Source organism: Musca domestica, unplaced genomic scaffold, assembly GCF_030504385.1.
Source record: "Musca domestica strain aabys unplaced genomic scaffold, Musca_domestica.polishedcontigs.V.1.1 73, whole genome shotgun sequence".
Classification (NCBI taxonomy): Eukaryota; Metazoa; Arthropoda; class Insecta; order Diptera; family Muscidae; genus Musca; species Musca domestica.
In genome coordinates, this window is record NW_026712390.1 from 3,429,373 (window position 1) to 3,444,540 (window position 15,168).

Consider the following 15,168-nt stretch of genomic DNA (forward strand, 5'->3'; position numbering starts at 1 on the left):
AGGCTTAAAGAACGATGGCCGAATACAATGGGACCGCACACACGCAACCAACCAACTTTGTTACGAGCACAAGGGGTGACAAATCTATTTACAAAGGCTTCCGGTATAAGACAAAAGGCCTTGGAATATTTTGAAATGAACATGAGATATTAGAAAATAACCATTTTGTAACAAGTCAAGAATGAGAGATGGTCGTTTTGTAAAGAGAAACTAAAACTGATTGACAGCTGTAGTTTTATGGATTGTTATTGTTATTTGTAAGGATGGATTATGTAAACAAAACAAAGAATTATGTAATGTTAAATTTCAGAAAGATTCATTCAGAAGAAAGCTTCCGAGGCTTTTCAAAAAGAAGTGTTTTATTTAAAATACATAACTCGCATATTCACCAACTTCGCTCTGAAAGAAAAGTGAGGATAGCCCGCTCGCTCTCCAACTTTTCTATGGAGAAAAGGAGTCTCTCTCGGCAACTTTTCTATGAAGAAAAGCCCCACAAAAGTTGGCGAGCACAAGCCTCGTTTTCCTCCGCGAACCTCAACTTTTCTTTTATGGATAAGTTTGTGAGCTCACACGAACGTCAACTTTTTTTCCATAGAAAACTTTTCCTTCTTAAAAATTAGGAGCGCGTGCGAACCTCAACTTTTCCTTCTTAAAAAATTGAGGGAGCGCGCGCGAACCTCAACTTTTATTCACAGAAAAGTAGACGAGCACACGCGAGACTCAACTTTTCTTTTATAGAAAAGTTGGTGTGCTCACGCGAACCTCAGCTTTTCTTTCATAGAAAAGTTGAGGAGAGAGCCTGACTTTTCTGCCATAGAAAAGTTTGTGAGCGAGCCTGAATTTTCTTTCATCGAAAAGTTGGTGAGCGCGAGCCTCACTTTTCTTTCATCGAAAAGTTGGTGAGCGCGAGCCTCACTTTTCTTCCATAGAAAAGTTGGTGAGCGCGAGCCTCACTTTTCTTTCATCGAAAAGTTGGTGAGCGCGAGCCTCACTTTTTTTCACAGAAAAGTTGGTGAGCGCGAGCCTCACTTTTCTTTCATAGAAAAGTTGGTGGACAAGCGAGACTCACTTTTCATTCATAGAAAAGTTGGTGGACAATCGAGACTCACTTTTCTTTCGTAAAAAAGTTGGTAAGCGCGAGCCTCACTTTTCTTTCACAGAATAGTTGGTGAGCGCGAGCCTCACTTTTCTTCCATAGAAAAGTTGGTTAGCACTAGTCTCACTTTTTCCCATCCCATGGTGAGTGCCAGCCACAATTTACTTTCATAGAAAAGATGGCGAGCGAGCCTCAAATTTTCTTCAATAGAAAAGTAAATGGGCGCGCGCTCACCTTTACTTCGAAGAAATGTAAGTTGATACTCCCTCGTATTTTTTTGTTAAAAGTTGGGATCTTTTTCTCATATTTTTCTCACAAATGTCCAGGAACATTTTTGTTAAACTTAACGGTACTTAATCCTAGATTTGTTTTTCAGTTTCGTATAACTTTAAATGCAAATATATTAAATTGGATTGGAATTTAAGTCAATTCCGTAAAAAAACTCTCAGCTGCAACTTGTTCTTTTTGTTCCATTTTTTTTGGGTCAAAAGTTACCTTGTAGTTCTCAGCTGTTGTCCGTGCGATAAAAATCTCAATCTTTATGGAATAAGTATGTTCAGTGTCATTATTACAAATATTAATTATGCATATTTTTCGCAACGTTCAGTTTGCAGTTTTTTCTTTCACCAATGGCATTGTTATCTGAAAACAATTATATGCCATAACACATAATTCGTATCGAACTACACAAGTTCTCCATAAGCTCTATCTGACGTTGAGCTAAACTGGCGTTTTTTTTTTTCTTCAGTTGTTGTATGCAGTTAACAAAACTTTTTAGCTCCAGATCAGTTGAATTACAAATTTAACAAATTTGTTTTATCTGAAACATCGTGGCAAACTGACTGGCTGGCTGGCTGATTGGTGGTGGTGAAGGCGTTAGGTGGGACGGCAGTTGGGCTTTGAGTTTCACATTTTGTGGAGTTCGCATTATTTTTGTTTCGGTGCGGCTTTTATTGTTCCTGGCGGTTTTCTTTGGTGCGGTAGAATTTTACATTTGAAACCCAAACGTAAACAACAATGCCGCCACAGAAATCTCAAACTTGTGTGAGCCGAACACACAACACGTTGCCAAATGCAGTGGAGCAAAGCAAAAGCGAATACAATACAAGCGACCGCATCCCGGCATTTTGCAGTTCACTCTGCCGGCACAGGCTTTTGGTGGATTCAGGCAACGCAAAAATTCATTCAATTCACTTTGGAGGCTTTGGGCTCGTTGTGTGTGCAGAGGAGAGCAGAGGTGAAGTTGGATGATAGGTGGAAGCATTGTTTCAACTTGTACTTTTATTATATGGCCAAACAATAAATAATTGTTGCCCAAGGGCCGGCCAGCGCATACATGCACACAAGGTAGACCCCGAGAGGAGGAGGCGAAGCCCAAGTGTAGGGAAGGCAAACAACCTACGTAAACATTTTTGAATGACTGACTGGCGAACGACTTCAGTCGTCAGTTTGTCGTCAGCAAAGCATCCTGTCCAGCTCTCACAAAAGTTGATGCAACCATTCCCCAAAAGCTGTTGATTTTCAGACCAGCCGACCAACCGTCCGGCAGGCAGGCAATAATTTTAAAAGCCATTTTGCTCGGTAACTCCTTTAATGGAGGATGGGGATGATGTCTCCCGGCCGGCCGATCCGCTTGATAGCAGACAAACAATTGAAGGACTTATTTGCTCGTTCTCCTCTAAAGTGATTTAATTTATTAAAGATAAATTTTGGTACAACATCAAAAGGTTCGATGCAACGCACAGTAAACCAAAAATACGAATACTTTTTTTTTGGGGAGAACAAAAAATGGAAATGAAGAAAATGGTAATGGACAGTAGGCGATAAAAAAATTCAAAATCAATGAAATCAGTCTGCAGGAAATGGTAAAGTCCCTTTTGCCAAATAAATTTAATATATTTGCATTTAAAGTTAATTTTTATGGGACATAAATTGAAGACAAAATAAAAAAATATTTCGTGGGTCCTTAGAAGTCTTCATATCTTCTTTATTGGAACTTTTTAATTTACATTCAAGCTATGGATAAAAAATGTGACACCAAAAAAAACATAGATAAAGGAACACGTATCCTGAAATGAGGACAACATTAACCTGGGCTTTAGAGACAGCTTAATATATACACCCAATTGATATTCAGATAAGGTATTGTAACGACAGGATTTCTTCCCTAGGGCTGGAATAACTTGTCGGGGTTCACGGGTTCGTACAGAAATTTGTTCAAAATTTGTGAGAAAGAGAGAAGGACCTGTGTGATTGGTTGTACAATTAAAGGTGTTTTATTCACACATAGAGAGAACAAATATCGGAACAAATTTTAGTTATTGGTGCACTTATTCTAACGGCCCGCTATCCACAGGGCTCACTGGGATTCGTCTGGGCACGAGACCTTAATAAGTACTCATAGTCTCAGGACGGGAAGGCCGAATGTATGAAGGATTATGATCTGGATAAGTACTCTACAGGTTTCCGGGGGAATGTTCTTTAAATCTACTAGTTGTTGGACTGTAGTTAAAAGGGGATACAAGAAATTCAAAGCTACGATTGCGAGAGACCTTAATAAGTACTCAAACAGACTACAAGAATATTCAAGAATTAAAGACCTCGATAAGTACTCTAAGGAAGGATGTCAATTGCCGAGGTTTGTGTTGTCACGTTCAAGATATGGCACTGACAGTCCCGATTCTGCCATCGACTGCCCAATTTTACGGATAAAAACGAGAGAGTCAATGGAAAACATGGTATCGGACTGGGTTTCTGAAACAGTTGGTGCCACCTCACGCCAAACATTAATTCTTATCAGAGACTCGTGGATCGACGGATTTATATCACAAATTCCTACTGGAAACTGTTGTTACTCAGACGGCACGGTGCTAGGGGACTGGGACCATTCAGACTTGGTACATCTCAATATTTCCATAAACACAAGTTATATTTAAAAAATCGTAGAGATCTAACTATTCCTTCGGGTACCTCCCCCATAAAGGGTAAACGTTTGGTATAACCAAAACGATTATAAAATCCGAAATAAGCATCCGGTTTCCTTTAAATTTTTCACATCCCTTCATTTCTAGTAAAACAAGATCTGCCGTGAATATGGACAATATCGATTCACTCCTTCTGGTACCTCCCCCACAAAGGGTAGACATTTTGGATATCTAAATCAATCATAAAATCCGAAATAAACATCCGGTTGTCTTCATATTTCAAATATCCCGTCGGCGATTCTTACACTAACCCCTTCCAAATCCTGCTGGGTATTCGTTTAGAACTTGATTTCTTTCCACCCATTTAAAGAGTATTTCATTCAAAAAAACCCATCATTAGTTTAGCCATGCAATTCATGTAGGCAATTCCTATATATTTTGATAGCTCCGTCATAGCTTATTTCTTGTGGATATGTGGTGAATATAACTGTCTTTACAAGGGCAACATCTGGAAAAGGTCCTTGACTTTTTTTAAATTATAGGCTTTAGAAGATTACGAAAATGTTTAACTTTAAATGCAAATATGTTAAATTTGGATTTTAATTCGAAGTCCTGCAAAGGTTGGCTCTTGAAATCATTTAAAATTTCCTCCATTGTTCCTCTCAGGTGATGGCTGGCTGGTTACCAACACGTTGGCAATATTATCATCCACTACAAACGTTCTTGCTTCCTTGATAAGTTTAATCTATTTTCCACAAAAAAATTGTGTTTAAGTTGGCGGCGGATGCAATGTACATTTTGACTGTACGCCATGCGACCACGGTCCACAATGTCAGGGTTACTTTAATATTAATCTCTGTGTTTCTCCTCCCCCGCATTCTCCCTCTCTCTCTCTCTTTTGCGGTGCAGACAAAAATTTTGTGTAGCCTTTGACCGAAAACAAAATTACAACTGCCAACATTCAGTCTTGCCTTTTGATGTGTTCCTTCAGGGGGAGCGTAAAGGACTCGTTAAGGCAGGCATAAAGTATAACATTGAATCAGGCTGTCGGCATTGTAGTTAACGTACACGCCAAGGGCCCACAGTCTTTTGCACTATTTAACTTCAATTTGGTGTTGTAGTTGCCTCTCTTTGAACTTGTTGTTGTTTTCTTGCCTTGATGCTCTGGGGTTGCTTTACACGGTCATATTTGTGCTCATGGTTATCTTTTGGGCATGCTTTTCTTTTCTTCTTCCTCTGCCACATCTTTTGTTTCTTTGGCCGAGGGGGTTGTTCTCTTGGTCAAAATGTGTTAAAAACTTGGCAAAAGCCAGTCAGGCAGGCAGATCGGCAGACAGATGCAAAGCAAAGAAAACCATTATCCGATTTCTTAACAATTTAAGCAAAATGAAACCTTAAGCCACTGCACAAGGGGAAGTTATGACTTTAAGTTGAAATATTCGGTTTTTTTTCGTAAAAGACAATTGTCTGTTCCCTTTCTGCCATTTTTTTTTTGGCCCTTGGGCTAAAAAGCTTTTATTCATTGCATTTTAAAATAAATGATGATGATGATATTGTTTGGGTGGGTAGATTTTTGTAGGCTGGACCATACACTTGAAAATGAAGTTTAAAATACTTCGACGATATCTTTTCAGAAAAAATAATTAATGGCCATCATATCAGAGCACAGAGATTACAAAATGGAAGTTTTTCAAAATTAGTTTTAAAATTTTTGAAGGCACAATAACTTAAAATGTCATTAAGAGAAATATTTACGAGAATGCCTGAGGATATGTTTTTGGAAACTTATGAGACATTACAAAATGTCTACAAAATTTTAATGACCTCCAAGGTCTATAAAAATATTATTTAACATTTTACAGGTTACCAAGGGCTAGGAATAAAATTCCCGTAAAATTGTATAAGGCCCCAGTTTTAAGATTATGTTTATAAAAAAATATTTTAGACCACCGACGACAAAATGTCTACAAAATTTTAATGACCTCCAAGTTCTATAAAAAAAATATTATTTAACATTTTACAGGTCACCAAGGGATAAGAAAAAAATTTCCTAAAAAATTTTATAAGACTCCAGTTCTAAGAATATGTTTCGAAAAAACCTTTTAGACCACCGACAACAATTTTTAATAATTTTTTATAAACTTTTATAGCCCAAAGGAAAACTTTTCTCAGAAGTTGTAAAGGCATCCTTCCGCGGGTTGTAAATACAACTTGTAGTGGCCTCCGAGCCATATGGAAAATGTTCTTAAAATTGTACATAATTTCGAGGTCTATGAAAAATATTCTTCAAAATTTTACAGGCCACCTAGATCTTGGAAAATTGTAAAACAATTTTAAGAGTTCATATTGTCCAGGAAAATTTTTCTACAAAACTTTATGCATCTGCCTGGACTAAAAACATTTTTTTTATAAAATTCCATAGTCAAAGGTATTTTTAAAAATTGTAAAGACATACATTCGGGGCCTAACATCATCACTTAAATTTTATTGAGAACAATAATTGATTGGTTTATTATTTGCGCTTTTTTTCCCTCCTTACTCTTCCTTCTTCGAGTGCGTCATACTTACAAATAATAGTTTAAGAATCCGTTTCTTAAAAATTCTCAAAAACATCCTTTCACCTAAATTTCGAAATATTTATTGAGAACCATAATTGATTGGTTTATTATTTCCACTTTTTTCACTCTCCTTGCTCTTCATTCTTCAAGATCCGTTCCTGTAGTATAGTTGCCTCTAAGCCGAACATCATCAGACCAATTGAATGGTCATCTCTTATACCTTTCCCACGTAACGATGGAACGAAACACAAACTTGATTGAATGTCATATCTGAGAAATTTCACACTCACTTACTGACGACAAAGCCAGAAAAATATAAAAAAAAATCTTCAGGACGAATCTGATGGTATATAAGAGCCATTCATTAAGTCCTGAGTCCTTCCTGATTATTAAACTTCAAGCCTTTCGAAAATGAAGATTTTTATTGAGAACAAAAATTAATTGTTTTGCATTTGTATGTTTTCTTCAGATTATCATTCATTGTGGAAATATCTAACCTCCTGACCAAAGTACATATGTTTAATATTTGACGAGCAGTTGGGAACAAAGCTTTGGACTCAATCTTGTGATCGATGAAAAACCTCATATGTCATCCTTTGCCACCACTTTCGTCTTACTTCGAGGCACCTAGGCTCCGCTATTCGTTTGAGATTTTTTATTCCTAATTTTTGGTTTTTATTAGTGGCTCGCAGAATTTAGATTTTTTATTTCAGTTTTCTTCTGATGCTACCATTTACAGCAGAATTGGCGCCTGGCTACTAATACCATTTTCTTCTGGCTTGCGTCCAAGCTCTGCGATTTATTTAAAGGTCATAAAAATTGTTCTAAGTCCGTGTTTTTTTATTTTTATCTCTTAGTCACAAAATTTACATATTACAGTTCAGTTCTCTTCTGCTGCAAAATTTTTTACAACAACGTGGACAACTAAAATAGCGCTTGTTCCTCCCATTTCTGGTATGAATTTCATCCAGCGGTGGTCTGAAAAAAGATATACTTTCGTTCTGATTTTTTATGTTGGTAAAAAGGAGAATAACTTTTATCGACGTCAAAAATAAAATTATATTTAGCTGCTCATTATTTCCCCTAAAACCCCTTCAATTAACTTTCCGCACTGGTGTAAGGATTCACGCTGGTCGTCTGCAGTATTATTTTTTTGGCCGTAAAAATTAATTTGCTTTTATTGTCTACAATTTTATTTACTTCCTCTGTTCCACTTCTTTTAATTATCTTTCCTGGTCGTACAGCGGGGAGCCAAAAATTCACTTTTTATTGCAAGAATTTAAAAAAAATTAATTGAGAAAAAATTTTTTTGAAAGTATAAAAAAAAATTCACCGAATATTAAGATTTAAACTTTTTACCCATTTATTTCAGAGGTTTCTCCCCTAACTTTTTCTAAAATTCTCTTTCCGAATATGGTATAAAGTTCCACTTTGGTGGCCATAAATACATTTTATTGATTGTCTACCATTGACAAAATTGAATAGTTTAATACGACTTTATAAATATTTATTGAGAACAAAAAATAATTGGCCTTATGAGAACATTTTGCATTTTTTTGGCTCAGGGAAAAAGCAAGCGCTTGGAAAATCTAGCAATAAACAATAAATATACTAAAATTACATATTTCCCAGTAGCCATAAAATACCACATGTGAAGAATTCGGTGATCTTGTGTATGTGAGATAATAAAAGTTATGAGATATCGATGGGCTCAGTATATGTACATGACCACTTGAATGAAATGTCGAGCAGCCCTGCAATGTTCTCCATTCAATATTAGGATAGATAAGAGTAATTATGTAGCTGCGATTAGGTTAAGTGAGATTAGTTTCAGTAGTACTTCAGAAACATATTTTTAAATAAAAATGAGAATTTAATCTACACCCAAGCGAAGCGGTTGTATTCCTTTCTCACTAAATATTGCTTCAGTCGAGCAGAATAGAGTTGACAATCGAATAGGGAGATTGAGCTATTTTCTCATCGTACACTCTTTTTTAAAAGCATAGATTTTTATTGAGAACAAAAATTGTTTCATTCTTTTATTTAAGGACTTTTTACGTCCCCTTGATCCTTTCCAATTATCTTTTCGAACATGTTAAGGCGCTGCCCTAATCGACAAGATTACTTTCTTTTCGATCGCTGATCCGGTCTTTAAAAATATTTTTTTAATTATTGTCTACAATTTTCAAAATATGATATTTTCATACGAATTTTAAAATATTTATTAAGAACAAAAATTAATTGGTTTTATGACTCTTGATCTGCTTCTCAAGTAAAATTCTGCCTATATTAAGCAAAAATCCAACATACTTTAAAAGTGAAATTAATCTATCTTCTTCTCTTAATGGTTTAGTGGGCTTATAGTGGGCTATTTAAGTTCTCTCCTTATTACCCTTTTCAATTCTCTCTGGGGATCACAAATAAATTGTATATTTTATTGCACTTGTCAGCTATACATTTAATTTAATTAGCTTGATCCACTTGAAAAAACGTTTTAATAACATCCAGATCCGGTCGCTAAAAATAAATTTTAAATTATTGTCTACAATTTTCAGAATACCCTATTTTCATTCGAATTTAAAAATATTTATTGAGAACAAAAATTAATTAGTTTTATGACTCTTGATCTGGCTCTCAAGTAAAATTCTGCCTTAACAAAGCAAAAATCCAACTGTGAAATGGTTTTATCTTCTCCTCTTAAGTGTTTTCTTAGCTATTGCAATGCCTGTCCCACTGCTTATTTTTATGCTTTTATAATGCGGTCACCCAAAATTAAAGATTCCCAAAAAATCTCCAACTAGTGGGTTTTAATTTCTCTCCACATTAACCCTTTTTGAAATTCTCTCTGGGGATCAAAAATAAATTGCATATTTTATTGCACTTGTCAGCTAAAAAATTTATTTTAATTAGCTTGATCCACTTGCCTGCCACCACGTCGAGAAAACAAAAATTACCGCCAAAAACTCACAAAATTGTTACACTTTTGCCCAAACAGAGGCAAGCGAGCAAGCATTTCGTCCCGGCCACTAAATATCCGCTCAAGTGTTGTACCCGAATCGATGTGAAATGTGACAACATAGCATTTTTGTTTGCCGCCTGGGCATTCTTCATTGATGATTGCTGGCTGCTGGTCGCCATGGCGCAGAAGGTACTGAACACGAACAATAATGTCAGGCACAACGAGCCCGACCGAATCAACCCCGACTGAATGGTTGTGTCTGTCGCCTTTGATTGTTGCGAGAGTTGTGAAGAGTTAGTTTGCCACTTAAAGAGCTCAATAAATGGAGCACATGTTGTTATTGTTCCTGTTGTCTTGTGTACCACACACGTTTAACATTCTGCACATCACACCATGCACTCCAGGCACACACACACACTCTGAGAGAGAAAGAGGGAGAGAGAGGGAGAAAAAGCATGCAAGGCACAATTCCCTTTGGGGACAACATTTGTACGCAAAGCGACGAAACAAGAAATCAGAAACAGCAGCAGCCTGAAGAACATGACAAAAAGTACAATAACAACAACAATGACAATAAAAGCAGCAACAACTTGTCAAAAATGTATTACGGCACTCACTCTCGGCAAACTTAGCAGCAACAGAAAAACACATTGCTTTGCATGCCCTTTCCGTTCATCAGATGCCAGTCCGTGACAGTCAATCAGAGTCTAAACCCCTTTAGTTCGGCTTAGATCACTCCTTGGCGGTTTAATGGAAGACAAGAAAAGATACCGGTTGGTAGACAGAAAAATCAGGAGAGAAATCAAGCTAAATGTTTTTTTCAGTTATCGTTGCGAGTGTTCCGTTGCGACAAAAAAAATAAAATAAATTGTGTAAGAATTTTTTGTTGTTTGTCTTGCCATTTACCTTAATTTAGTTTTTTTTCGCATACACAATCCCTTGTAGGTAGCAAAAGAAAATGAAAACAAGTACAAAAATTCCCTAAACACTTTTAAAAGGGTTTCTGTAGGATGGAGACCCAGAGAGAGCGGGGGAAAAATCTGAAACCACCTTGGCATAAAAAAGGTGCGACAAAATGAAAAGTGAAAAAACTGCACTTCAACAATTTTCAAGTGTTAAAAAGGAAAATGAAATATTTAAGGCTCAAAATGGCACGATTCATAGTCATGCGAAAAGCAGGAGGAACATGATTATTTAAACAAGTTTTATCCTCTGTCTGGAAGTACTTACATGTTTTGAAGAGTCATTTTTTTGGAAGCTGTCATCCGTAGATTAATGTGTGAAAAAAATAATTTAACATATTTTCATTTAAAGTTAATTTTTGGCATAGTTCCAAAGACATCGGCATTGCATGGTCTGCATATTGGGCGAATACAGCCGTTAATGCACGAGAGGTTATATTTCACATCCTGGCAATGTTTTAATTATGATCTTGACCTTGAATTGCCCTCGGAGTTTAATTTAAAGTCTATAATCAATTAATTTTTGTTCTCAATAAAATTTTATAAATGCTGATTGTTTTAACTCAACTACTTTAGGTATATTTTTCGGTCAACTACATATACTCACAAAGAATTGTTTTAAAGGCAATCTCTCCAAACGTTGTGAGAAAATTAGAATCTTCCAATTCGGGTCTATTGTTTTCTTAAACTGTAATGGCTGCAAGCTTGTATGTCTTCCAGGAAGGTTCATTCATCGTCTAAAAGCAGTACATTTTTGTTCTCAATCAAATTTTGGAAAACTCGAATCCCAGCATCCTTTAGAACACGCTTTCAGTGGCCTACGGAAACTCCCGAGAAAGTTGTTGCTCAGCAAGCTCTTCAGTCATTGTTTGAAATTCATTATCCATCCAAAATCAATTATCATTAATTCCTAATTTGTCCCCTGAATTCCTGATTTAATTCGAGACTATATTTCTATGAATTTGTCCTAGGAGATTCTAAAATCAATTAATGTATGTTCCCAATTTATTTATTTATTTTTCTTTTTTGTTTTGGAGAATTATTATTTTCGGTAGATTTATAGACTCCAAATTAAATGTTTCTAATGCAAACTTTTTAGTCCTTATGAGAAATTCCTTATCCGCCCAAAAACCAATTAATTTTTGTTCTCAATAAAATTTTAAAATCTTTATGGAAGTTCTAAATCCAAACATGCTTTGGGAATATTTTTCTGTTGTCTATTTAGATTCCCGATGTATTGTTTGTCGGACAAGATCTTCAGATGCCGTAACAGATTCATTATAGGTCCCAGAAAAGTGAATTTTTGTTCGCAACAAATTTTTTAAAACCCATAATTTGTTTGCTGATTTCCTGATCTAATTCGAGGCCATAGTTACTTCACACTCTAATAGCTGAAAATTTGGAAGTCGTCCTGAGAGACTCATTATCCGTCTAAAACAAATTAAATTTATTCTCAACGAAATGCTTTCCTGCTCCAATTTAAGACCATAGTACATTAATTTTTGTTCTCAATAAAATTTTGAAAAACTTAATTATGGAAAACCAAAGATAGCTTATATCCACTGCCATTTTTGGCTACTGATTTTTTATGGCTGGTCATCGGTTTCCCTTCGGCCAGAAATCACCAAAGTCATAGAAAATGTTCCGAAGTTACTGGAATCTCCTCTTCTTTTTAGTCAAAAACAATAACGCATTTCCAATGTCCTTAAGGGCATTATCCGTTCGTAGGCAATTCAATTTTGTTCTAAATACAATGGTTTCCTGCTCCAATCTAAATCTTATTCTAATAGCTGCAAGTTTTTAAATCTTTCCTGGAATTGCCATTCCTCGCCTCAAGCCAATTAATTTTTGTTCTCAATAAAATTTTAGAAAATCTTGATAACCCAGATCCAAAACTATTGTTACCTCCTAACTTTTTAATGGCTGGCCATCGTTTCACATTCGCCATGGGTCATCAAAGTCACGGATAACTACCAATTTTTCTAATAGGTTTTTATTATCTCTACCCCCAGCATCTTCCTCCCCCTTTCCGTTGCCTCCCAGCCTTCCATCTTGATAATCTTTTATTTATGGATATTAAAAATCATATCCAATCTTAACTTTTATCTCTCTCCTCTTTCTTTTAATACCTGTGTTTATGTTTCGTACCTTCCGTAAAGACTGAAAAAATTACTTACACTTTATCAAAAGTAAATACCAGGACAAAGGAAGAACAGAATTTTCTAAATTGCTTTTTATTGTCTCCGCACCCCCAGCCACACATTGACGCCCTTGGAAGGCTTAATGGACCAGTATTATAAGACTTAATGTGCGTCTGTTTGATTGTCTGGCAAACAGATTCAGATTCCTTTATTTTTTTCGTTATTTTACATTTCTGAAAAGACACTCTTTTTAATGGGGAGGGGGTGACTTTAGTTTTTATGGCATTCCATGTTGACTTGCCTTTATGAATACGACGTAAAATGAATATTAGATACCAGCTTTCAAAGAAGAAGAAAATCTCTTTTACATTACACATCGTTTTTTTTTTGCTGATATGAATTCTTGTTTCTCTTTACTTTCCATTTCTTTCAACTCCTAGTCTTTAGATTTTCACTTGCTATTTTTTACTCTTGTTCTTTGATTTCTGTTTTTGCAAAAGGAAAATTTGAAATTTTAATGAGCTCTCTTCTCATGTCCTTCACATAGGACGAAGAACATTTGCAACTCGTGCTTACGAGGAAATCTCAGATCTTCCCCCCTTTCCCTGGCAAATCTACTCCAAAATGAATGAAATGGAATTTCAAAATTGTTAACGAATTCCCTTGCCAGGCAAAAAGAAAAGCTAGCGGGAAAGGGGCCAGGATACAGCACATAAAAATACATCAAGGACGACACATTATTTATTAACCTCCAAGTTAGGAAATAACATGAGCTTGTTCCCCATGGCAATACTGCTCTGGTTTTATCAAAAAATACTGCGTAGCACAACAACTTCTCTTTTAAGTCTTTGAATTTGAATTTTAAATTTTGCCAACTTCACATGGATGTGTACCGTTTCTAATTGATTTTTCATTTTTCCCTTCTTCTCCTCTTACAGGAAAAACTCCACTGTGGTGCTCCCTGTCATGCCATGTTCTTCCCCGAAAAAGAACGCACTGTTCTCAGGTATTGGGTTGGTTCATGGGCTGCGGTTTGCGTTGCCAGCTGTTTATTTACGGTAAGTGAAAAGTTTCAATATTTGTTTTGCGTTTTTAATTTTCAGTGGGAATTTTGGGGAGAGGGAAAAGTCATTTGAACGTATTGTCAAATGGTAAACAAAAAAGCTGAGGAAAGAGAGAATATTCGAATACGAAGTTGGAACAGGTTACATTACATTTGTCATTCTGACGTGGAGTAAATATTTTAACACACTTGGGTTTTAAGTTAAATGATTTCGGTTTCTGGCCAAAACCAGAAGTTAATAGATACCTTCTTTCGGATATTTCAAAAATACTGCTTCTCTGTCGCCTAAGAAGGCTTCCAATCAATTGATTGGGAGACGATAATTTAGCCAAAAAAAAGGAAAAGAAATTCCCGTCCGTAAAAGACTTGATTTCTGTCTTCAAAAATAGACTGAAGTTTGGTTTCCAAAAAAGGCTTCCATTCAGCAGCACTTTCCTAATCAAAAAATTTCTTCCTTTTTTCTATCCCTTTTGCAAAAAGAACGTCATTCGGTTGTCTATGCAGCCTCTTTTCCAGCTGCAAATAAGTCTCCCTTTCAGTCGTGCGTAGGCATCCAAAAACTCTTCTAAAAGAACTCCTTTCAAATCCTCCAAAAGGCTTCGATAAGGCAGAGCTTTCTTTCTTTCAGAAATGCCTTAACGCACCTTGAGTCCTAATTTATGACATCGAATCAGATCCATTTTAAAAGTTAAGAGAAACTCTTTGAGGCTGCTTAAAAATGCTCTGTATCCTGTCCTCTTTTTGATTTATCGAAAAGTCTCACTGGGACCCTTTTCTCACTGTCCTCTCTTCTAGTTGGAACCATTTTTAAATCTTCATAGAGTTATTAGTTTAGAGTTTTTGAAAGGGATCAATTAAGTTAATTGTCGAAGAGCCTGCTTTTCAACCCTTTAAAGAGAACCATTTCCGTCCTTTCGATTAATTCTCGCCACATAGAGAGTTAATCTCAACGGCAGAAGATTGGTCTGGAAAATAGGGCTCTAAGATTAACTGATGCCAGAAATAAGCTGAGCTCTGCAAATATTTCTTTCCTGAGATCTAAAAAAACCGTTTCAAGTAGGGGAGAGTAAAGGCTATTCTCTTCTGCCGTTGAGATTAACCCTCTCACCACTTATAAATTCTCCCATTTCTCTCCTTTAGTTGGTTTGTGGAGGTCCTTTTCAGGGGTCCATTGCAAAGATCTCTTATATTTATTGCGGGCTTGAGAAGCAAACCCATTGAATGATTTCTTTGCTTTATTGGGCTCGAAGGACCACGAGAACCACTATCTCATCGAGTTTTTGATTTACAAACAATTTTCATTCAAACATCTGCTCAATTTCCTCAAAGCAGATTCCTCTTGATTCGATCAGAGACAATCTTTATGTTTGGGTATATTGCTTCTTTGTTGTGCTGGGAGGACCATAGTTTTCTGCTGCATCATGATCAGAATGCTACTCAACTTTCGAATAGATTTCTCAAAACT

The 15,168-nt window shown here is 36.1% G+C and overlaps 1 protein-coding gene across 1 annotated transcript in view; it reads left to right on the plus strand.

The window, feature by feature from the left end:
• LOC101898558 (frizzled-like) overlaps nucleotides 1-15,168 on the plus strand; it is a 245,930-nt gene that overhangs the window by 71,933 nt on the left and 158,829 nt on the right. The window contains exon 2 of the mRNA XM_059130348.1: nucleotides 13,579-13,698. Coding sequence (XP_058986331.1) covers nucleotides 13,579-13,698 — 120 coding nt within the window. The remainder of the gene's footprint in view (nucleotides 1-13,578; nucleotides 13,699-15,168) is intronic.